At 40.2% G+C, this 10,029-nt stretch overlaps 1 protein-coding gene across 1 annotated transcript; it reads left to right on the plus strand.

Annotated features, from left to right (window-relative positions):
• The first annotated feature begins 343 nt into the window (after positions 1–343).
• dusp7 (dual specificity phosphatase 7) lies at positions 344–9,199 on the plus strand. Its single transcript, XM_046383293.1, has 3 exons — positions 344–1,246; positions 2,990–3,418; positions 6,507–9,199. The coding sequence occupies exons 1-3, from the start codon at positions 841–843 to the stop codon at positions 6,821–6,823; spliced, it is 1,152 nt and encodes a 383-aa protein (XP_046239249.1). The 5' UTR covers positions 344–840; the 3' UTR covers positions 6,824–9,199.
• Positions 9,200–10,029: the final 830 nt, after the last annotated feature.

Here is a 10,029-nt window from a genome sequence, read left to right on the forward strand (position 1 = left end):
CTCACAGGAGCTAAAGGGTCAAGAATTTATGCTCAATCTGAAAAGTAGCTATTATTCAAGGTTCACATGGAAAAGTTAAATACTGTACATGGGCCACTGTGTTTACAACATAAACGACAAAAAAACACCCATTGTGTAAATATAGGAATAAAAAGGCTGCAGGGATGTTCTTAAGACTAGTTCCAAATGTGTCATTCAAAGTTAGGCTATATATATATATATATATATTGTGCAAACTATCAATGAATAGTTATGAATGTCATGAAAACACTTGTGAATCCTGTGCAGCTCTGCACCTTTAAATCTGTCCGCTCCTCCCTCTTCTCAATGACAAGCCCGCAGAGCCTCTTTAACGCATCCAGTGGAAATGACAAACCAGAGGCGCTCCGTGGGCCAGCATGTCAAACACTAACAGTAATCATTGGTTTTAGCAAAAGCAACTCAGCCGAAACTCACATCCTCAGACACTAACGAGGCATATTTGTCCCATTTCGTTGGTCTGCGGACGCGTCAAAGTTGGAGCGGGCATCGCCAAATGGACGTCGATGGACTGGAATGAAACCTCCACTTCTATCGGACTGAAGGAAGGAGGGAAAGAAGCCTCTGTATGTTCAAGCTCCAACCGGAGGGGCATCGGTGCGTGCGTGTTGGATGTGGGTGCGTGCGGGAAAGTGTGTCCTGGGTGCGTGTGCGTGCGGACCAGCAGCAGGAGCGGCGGCGGCGGCGGCGGTGGTGGCCGCGGGAAGGGAAGTTTAGCGCCGTGATTTTTCTTCTTTCCCTCTAGTCTGTTGTGTCGTTTCTCATGTCATACCAGGGGACAGGCGGATTAACGGTTCCCTGATGAAAATTAATCATCTGTGCAGAGACTCTGTGATCGTGACTATGATGATGTCGAGTAAGAGCGTGGAGTGGCTGCAGGAGGAGCTGGAGTCCGGGGCCAGCTCTCTGCTGCTGCTGGACTGCAGGTCCCATGAGCTGTACGAGTCCTCGCACATCGAGTCAGCCATCAACCTGGCCATCCCGGGCCTCATGCTCCGGAGGCTGAAGAAGGGAAACCTCCCTATCCGCTCCATCATCCCCAACAACGAGGACAAGGAGAAATTTGTCAAGCGGTGCAAGACGGACGTGGTGGTTCTGTACGATGAGGCGACCTCGGAGCGACAGGAGTCCGGGCTCGGGAGCTCCGTGCTGGGGCTGCTCCTGCAAAAACTGCGGGACGACGGGTGCAAGGCTTTCTATCTGGAGGGTAAGATCAGGCAGTGCTGGCTTTAAATCTGAAGGTCTGGATGTGTGTTGTACTTAAACTAATTCATAAAACAAAATCCCATAAACTTGACGCCGTGTTTTGAAACTGAGCTCCACCAGCAGAAAGACAAATTGTTTCATTTCGCTCTCATTTAATTAGCTGAGATTAGAGGCTATGCGGCTGTTCTGAAGGTGTCACTCTGACCATACAGCAAGCACGCGAAGCTAAAACAGCCACATAAATCTTATGAATGGCCTGGGATCATTTAATTAATGGGTTTGGTTTTTGCATTTTGTCTCCTGGTGTCTGTTTTCTGGGTCTTTTTGGGGACGTTTTGACAAGATACGATTGTTGGGAGAAACGCAATCTCTTCATTTGACAAGCCATTAGTGTTAGTATAAAACGTTATTATAGGATATTAAATTGTTTCAGGGGTGTTTAAGTGTCACCGTGTGGCGACACTTCAGATAAAACCAGCTGTAAATGATCTGACTGAAGACCGAGGTTTATGTTGTTTATGTCTCATGACGAGGCACAATCAGATTTGTCTGTAGACCCATAAAGTATATTGTTATTCCCACAGTTATCAGAGGAGTTACAGTACGATGTAACACAGCGGCTGCGCTTGTGAAGTCGTGATGAACTTTGATACAACACTTCCTTCGCTTATCGCCGACAGAAATAATCTTGATTTTAGTTGGGACGGAATCCAGTCCGTGGAAACATTTGAAAGTGTCCAGTGCCTCACTGTATAAAGATCTCGGTTAAATATGTTTTTAATTAAATGCTTCAGAAATGGCCCCGCCATGTTGTGCTCCTTCAGGAAAGGACTGTCTTTTTTTTTTCATGAATGAACAGTGAAACGAGAAGACGACGACGCGCTCTGAATCACCCTGAGGCGCGGAAATAAAATACAGCTGCTATTATATATACATCCGTGTGTGTGTGCAATTAAAAAAAAACTGGTAGCTATAAAATATGGCAGCAGTAGACGATAAGACTGTGTTTGATTTATGGGGAGTCATCTGAATGCTGCGCTTTAGTCACAAGCCGAGCTGCCATTCACAAAAAGTCCACTGAGCTGAGCAGTGAGTGTTGTGGCAGCACGGCTCACTGTCCTGCTCTGCTGCTGATTCTCCCCAGGGCTCAGCTTTTCTCAATGGACCACATCTGTCCGGCATGTCTGCCTATTCATAATGACATAAATATCACGTTATTCTCCTGTTATCCCACCCATTAGTATGTGATGTAGTGATGCACAAAAAGATGTTGGGACAGTAATAGCTTTTTTTTTTCCTATTCAACTATTTATGATACCTTCATGTTTAATTCTAGAGTGAATGAAACACGTGGAGTGATTTCATATGGAGAGCCTCCACCACACACCTGGCTAATGTACAGCATATTGGAAAAGTAATTTCCTGTGGTTTAATGTGTCTTTAAGTGGATAAGTTCTCTTATTATTTACGTGTTTACCATCTTTATCTGTTTCTAAAATGTTTTTACTGTAAAATTTTATTTTACTCATTTGATTTTATTACTCCAGATCCAAAATGTTTATTCCAGTTCATGATCCACCTCTTCTGTCTCTTAAACTTGACATTCGGCTGTCATTTTGTCAACTGAACTACATGTTTTGCCGCAGACAAAACCCTGCCTGTGGTCAAGTATCAGCACAGTCTTGAACTACCCAGGAAAATGATTTTAATATAGACCCTTTCTGGTCTTTTCCTCATCCTCCAGGGGGCTTCAATAAGTTCCAGTCAGAGTATCCCGAGCACTGCGAGACCAATCTGGACTGCTCCTGTCCCAGCAGCTCCCCACCAGCCTCCGTCCTTGGCCTGGGAGGACTCCGCATCAGCTCTGACTGCTCGGATGGGGAATCTGACCGCGAGCCAGGCAGTGCCACAGAGTCTGAGGGGAGTCCGCTCCCCAACAACCAGCCAGCATTTCCCGTCCAGATCCTACCGTACCTTTACCTGGGCTGTGCCAAAGACTCCAGCAACCTCGATGTGCTCAGCAAGTACAATATCAAGTACATCCTCAACGTCACGCCCAACCTGCCCAACATGTTCGAGCATGAAGGGGACTTCAAGTACAAACAGATCCCCATCTCAGATCACTGGAGCCAGAACCTCTCTCAGTTTTTCCCAGAGGCCATTTCATTTATTGGTAAGTAAAGGTGGAGATAATTCAGTTTCTTTCTGTGTATGTTATGTTACATTAGATCTCTGTGGTAACAGAAGGCTAATGATTATTTTGATCATCGATTAATCTGCTGATTAATTAATTAGTTAATTTTTATTATGATACATGACAAAGAAAAGCAGCAAATCTACACATTTAACAAAAATGGAAACTTTCTTTTCCAGTTTTGTTTAAAAAGAAGAAATAAAAAATTTAACAATTGCTTTTCTTTTCAGGAAAACGTTTGATTAATCAGCTGATCACTTCAGCTCTATGTATGTCTAGAGGTGCAAGTTAATACTAACTTTTGTAAGATTGATCTGGATTACCTAGTTAATTAATTGATAATGGATCGTCCTAATTATTTGGAAAAATGTAAATTTATAAAAAAAAATTGAGAGAAAAAAGCAAAAATTAGAATGCAGTCTAAAAAAAGCATGACTTTTTGTTGAATAACTCTTTTCTTTTGTTAATCATCTCAGTACCACGGGTTATTTCCTCACAATGTCAGAAAAGAATAAAGAAATGTTAACCGCATTTACCAGAGCGAAGTCTTAAGACTGTATCCAAAACTTTATATGAAACAGAGCAAAAGTAGCACATCTTCATATCTGAGGAGTTTGACTCAACAGTCTGAAACCAGTGAATGTTTGGTATTTTATACCAGATTCACATGAACAATTCATTATCAAAGCTGTTGTTAGATAAGTATTGTTATTTTCAATGAATCTGATGATTATTGATGAATCAATTTGTTGAGAAAACAGTGTAAAATGCTCATCATAAAAAGTTCAAAGTCCAGGTGGACATTTAAAAAAGGCTTGTTTTGTCCAAAGAGCAGTCCAAAAGGCAAAACTATTAAATGTAGGAAAATAGTCACATTTTAAAACTTTTCCTGAAAGTGACTCAAATGAACAATTACCAACAATCGACAACTGACTTCAGCACTAGTTTTGATGTAATTTGTCCTCCATAAATCAGGTTTTTTGCTTTTTTGTCCTATATTTTAATCATAAATCATATAAAAATCTTATTCATATAAATAGTTTTGTCAAATTGATTCAAACAGAATTATTTGGAGCATTTCCTATAAATTGTATGGTGAGCTGTATTTAGACAGTGGGCTGCCTGTGTGTTAGTATAAAGCAAAGTTCTGAATAAAACATGGACAGAGATTCTTTGAGAATGGGGTCATACTGAAGCCACAAGAATTTTAGTCCCCATCTCATCCCATTTTCAGTATTTCACATATTTCCCATCATTCTGACTGAATTCCCAAAGAATGAGTAAATTCCCTTTCTGGTTAGTCATTGAGGATGTCAGGGTCTTTATGTCCATCTTAGATTGTCCAGGGCCCCCTGACGTTTGTCTTTTTTTTTTTTTTTTTTTTTTTTTTTTGAATAATGTCTTTGCTGAGGCGGGAGGAAGTTTGACATATGCCAGAGCACAGAGGTCGTGGCAGATTTGGGTCATGCTAATGTTAAATGGTGTCTAATTATGGGTAAAGAAGAGAAGCTTGAGCTGCAGATGAGACTCAGATGTGACCTTCTAAACTGTGGATTATTTAAATAATTAAATAAAAAAGATTTTTTTTTTTTAAATATCATTTTGACAGTCTGAGAAATGAACAATTCTTGTGTTAAAATTTGATACAATGAGGCACAATCTGAGGATCAGTTCAGAACAGATTAATTACTGGTTAGTTATTCATTTCTCAGTCTTATATTGTTGGTTTTAGATGTCCAAATGACGATTTTCTTGCCCTTTTTCAATGTGGATTGTGAGCACACATCACATATGAATTTAATTTTGCATCCGCTTGGCAGCCTGAGCTTGTGAGGCAGCTGACCCCAATCCTCCAACAAGGGATGCAGGCACAGAGAGATAAAGGAGAGCGACAGAGAGAAGAAAAGAAAGAAGCACTTAACTCTCGCTGTAATGGCCTGTAGTGATGCAAGTGCAAGGGCTTGAAAATGATAGAAGGTGGATGGATGTGTCCTATTAATAATGTAAGATGTTTTTTTTATTCAGGTTTTTCTACAGACTGAGAGCTAGAAAGCAGAATGAAACATGACTTTCTGCTGTTATTGAGAAAGGTCATTCTGGAGTAGAAATATGATGCAATATATCTGGGAAGAAAATTCAAATTTTCAGATCTCATAGTATGACATGTAGTATGACATTCCCCTAAATAAACAAGGATAGGTGATTTTCAGTGGAATTGTAGTTATGAGAATATAATATGATGTGATGTTATGGCTATATAAATGTCTAAATTAATGATTCTAATTTGGTTATAATAAATGCCAGTGCTTACTGAGTTACATGTGAAAAATTCAGTCTCATGTCATGAAAACTTTAAACCACTGAGGGGAAAAAAGAAATGCAAAAAAGTGTTGTGTGGAATTGATACTGTCTCAATTTTAGCAGTTGTGTGTTCATGCAGGAGCTCATCAAACCTGCATATGATTCACTGCCTTTAGACATATGTTTAACCTTTTTTATGTGATATGACGTTTTTACTACTTATTAATGAATGAATTACTGATAATCTAATAAATTCATTGTTTATTAGGATCCTGGGAATCATATTAAGTTATATAGTAAATCAGCAAATGTTCACTCTATATTAAAAATAAAACAGCTCCACTATCAACCCAATAAAATCGCATTAAACCAAGCATATGTCATGCAAGGAATGACAGTAGTGACAGTAAAGTGACAGTAAAACATGATTAAATGTCAGTTCATTTTCACAATAGGAAATTTCCATCTTAAGCCTGTCTTCAAAAATAACCTTTAGTTTTCCTTTTTTTCTATTTTCTTTAAATTTTAAGTGAGAGCCAGTTCTTATGAGAGTTGGCCTGATACATACGAACTGTTGTATCGTGATGTTTGTTTCCCAGTTGAAATGATGGATTTTATATTCACTCACATATTAGTATTTAGGGAAATGCCAATTACCTTAATTCATATTGTGACTGAAAGTTCGAACAGAAAATAGATTTTAACAGTAAACTAGTCCTCATATTATTCCCTCTCATCTTCTGTTCCTCCCTTTACTCCTCCTCAGACGAGGCCCGCTCCAAAAAGTGTGGCATCCTGGTCCACTGTCTGGCTGGGATCAGTCGTTCAGTGACCGTTACAGTGGCCTACCTGATGCAGAAGCTCAACCTGTCACTAAATGACGCATATGACTTCGTCAAGCGGAAAAAGTCCAACATTTCCCCAAACTTCAACTTCATGGGCCAGCTCCTGGACTTTGAACGGACGCTGGGCCTCAACAGCCCCTGCGACAACCACTCGACCTCCCCGACGCACGACCAGCTCTTCTTCACCACCCCAACTAATCACAATGTGTTTCAGCTAGACACGCTGGAGTCCACATGAAAATTAGATAGAGGACTGTCCCTTTTCTGGGGGTTCAAGGTGGTGTCGTTCCAAGCGGCTGTACTGGAAGGAAGCAGCCAGTTTTAATGAATGTTTTAGCCTCCCACAGGCTCGTCGTCCGAGAGCCTTGCCACAGGGCAGTGTTGGAGGGACAGAAGAGGTCACAGATGCCACGTTGAAAGGGGAATGGGGAGGTTTTTTTTTAACCCAAAAGGGGAACTGACAGACAGGTTTGCAATGGCGTCCTCCTTGCCGCTGATTGAAATTGAGGGAGGAAGAGCCCTGATCAACATGTCTTGTGATGAAGAACCAAGGAGACATGACTGACTGAGGAACTGAGCGAAGGCGGCAGCAGGACAGACAGCTTCATACAAAGATAGTAATATGGAAAAATCTACAGCGCTTGACCTATGAGACAACAGCATCCTCTCTGTCTTTCTGTCTCAGCTCTTGAGCTGAGCTGACTGGTGCCAAGTGGAGAGTCTGGGATTTGCTTGTAGGAAATCTCACTCTACTGAATGTAGAGTTTTATAAACCAAGGAATTAACACACACACACACACACACACACACAACTAAACAAAGTATGTATGTTTGTACTGTATGTATGTTAATGTACATCGCAGAAAATGTATGAGCAGTCCTTAACAAATTTAGTATGTCTATATGCATTTTTGTATATTTTTGTGTACATTTACGCACAAATCTATACCTTATATAAATATATACGCATAGAAATCTTATCTATCCAATCCAATAATGGCTTAAGAGAATGTAAAACTAAAGAAAGTGGAATGGGTGTGGTGGCGCCAACAAAGGTGAACATTGTGATATTCATAGTTGTCTTCTCTTTTTCTTTCTTTCTTTTTTTTTTTTTTTCAAAGTTTCGTTTTGTCTTTAGGTTAGCAATGACCTAATGCAGTTTGCACAGTGGTGTAGCCAATGACATGTTGGCACTTGGAGCCAGTGCTTGAAAGCAGGCAGATAAAGAGACATTCAGAGAAGAGGAGTGGAGAGGAGAGGCCAGTCCCAGGCTGCGACGAGTCCCGACAGCTGCACAGCGGAGTGGGGAGGGAGCAGGAACTGAGTCCCGAGCAAATAATGAGCTTCAGGTGTTAAAGGATTGGGTCTAGGCCATAGGGTTAGAAATGATCAGTTGAAACGTGGTTGGGTCGTTGACATTTGGCCAACTGTTTTCAAGTGCAAGTTCCCAGTTCCTACTTCCTTCCCCTTACGCTATGCCTGTTCATGACTTCAGTTGCCTAACAAGAAGTACCAGTTGTCTTTGCCAGCTGTTTTAGTCTTTCATTCAGAAGTTAAACTCTGAAATTCCTTAGTTATTTCATCATAGCATCTAATTGCTCCAACTTGAATCAGAGGTCAGGGTTGGTGTTGAGGGATCTTAAAGCAGTGTTAATATTTCTAAGCAACTTTTTGGGCAGCTTATCCTAGCAACCTTTGGCAAGGAAGTGCCTCGACACTCTTGTATTACCTTACTTCTTTTTTGCCTAAAGGGAGCTGTTCATTTATCATCCTAACTTTGAGTCCTTTTAGGACCAAGGTGCACATTTGCCAAAAAAGGGACTCTCGGACTGTGACTGTGATCTGGTCTCATTGTTGATTATGGTGTTGTGGACTGGGACTGGCCTCAGCTACAGGCTGCACTTAGCTACTTAAATAGCTTCTCATCCCTTAACTGCATGAGAGAAAACAGAAGGTCTTTCTGTAAAAGGATCGCCCATTTTGTCAATGGAAAGTTTGATTCACCCTTAAGCCTTGGGTATTATATGAACGATATATTATATTAAACACACATATATATATATATATGTATGTGTGTATACATATATATATATATATATATATATATAGAGAGCTAATAGTAAACAGATTATTTTGTATACCTGAGCATGATGTGGCACTATATACTGTCTAACAGTAGACATAACCACAGACTGGATGTTGCTTTACCAAGGTGGGAAGATGAATGATGGGGACCGTTTTTTTAACTGCTGTTGCTGCTGAACACAGTGGTAAACAGCATGGGGTTAGGGAGTTTTCTAAGACCCTGTCCACATATGAAGCACCTTAACAAAAATGTCTTATTAGTCAAAATTTTGCTGCAGTAGTTTGGGGTTTTTGAGTGAAATAACACTGCAGCGCTTCGACTAGTGACAGTGTCATGTAAGAATATTTTTGACGTATTCAGCTCGTAAATGCACAAATCTGTGGTAAATTGCTCTTACCAACCCGAGGAATGCCACCTCTTCATGAGGATTATTTGTGAGTTAGGACAATTAGCATAATCAATGCTCCAAAATGCTACAGAAGATTACTCATTCTTCTCAGTTTGTTGATAGGTTTTCTTCACTAAAAAGTTGAACAAATCAACACACAGAAACGTAATAAATTTAGCAATAACAGTGGTGTTATTAGGGGACCTGAAAAATAGAAAAATAGGCTTATTACTGCTGTTGTCTACACTGTCCTTGGAGAGCCATCTGCTCATGACTCATACAATAGGGCTGGACCACTCCTGAGTTTTGGAAAATTATAATCAAGAGGAAATTGGTGAATGTGACATTTTTAGAGAAGTCATGGGCACATCCACAAAACCACAGGGATAGGAGCTGGATACAAAAAAGGAAAGAAAGAAAAAGAATACAAAGAATTAAACTGCAATATCAGGAGCCACAGGTACCACATCACAGCTCCTTTCAGTCTTATTTTGACCGACTGGTCTTCTTCAGATCTGTTGTTGGTCAACAGTAATTGATTGAAATAGTAGTTGATCACTATGTCACTAATAAAACTAGAAGGAGAATGTGACACTTAAGAACAAATCTGTGTGGTGTTCCTTATACAAGACTCATTATTCATAGCAAACCTCAGACATAATGCTTCAAAGCAGTGATGTGGACGGGGTCTACGCAGAAACAAAGATCTGGGTTTCAAAGGGGACAGCAGTTGAATCTGAACAGGGTTGGTTTTAGCTGGCCTTATATTATCTTTCTAACTTGTTTCTAATGCTGACTGTTCAATACTCTTTGTATCTCACTTTAGATAAACATTGTGTAAAAAAGGAAACATTTATCTGTTCTTTGAATCAGAACACGGTAATGATAGACAGCGAGCTGTCTTTTTTTATCGTCACGGGTCACACGAGGTCCTCTTTGTTACTCTGCAATATATCAAAACATCTTTTTG

This window comes from Scatophagus argus, chromosome 3, assembly GCF_020382885.2.
Source record: "Scatophagus argus isolate fScaArg1 chromosome 3, fScaArg1.pri, whole genome shotgun sequence".
NCBI classification, from domain to species: domain Eukaryota; kingdom Metazoa; phylum Chordata; class Actinopteri; family Scatophagidae; genus Scatophagus; species Scatophagus argus.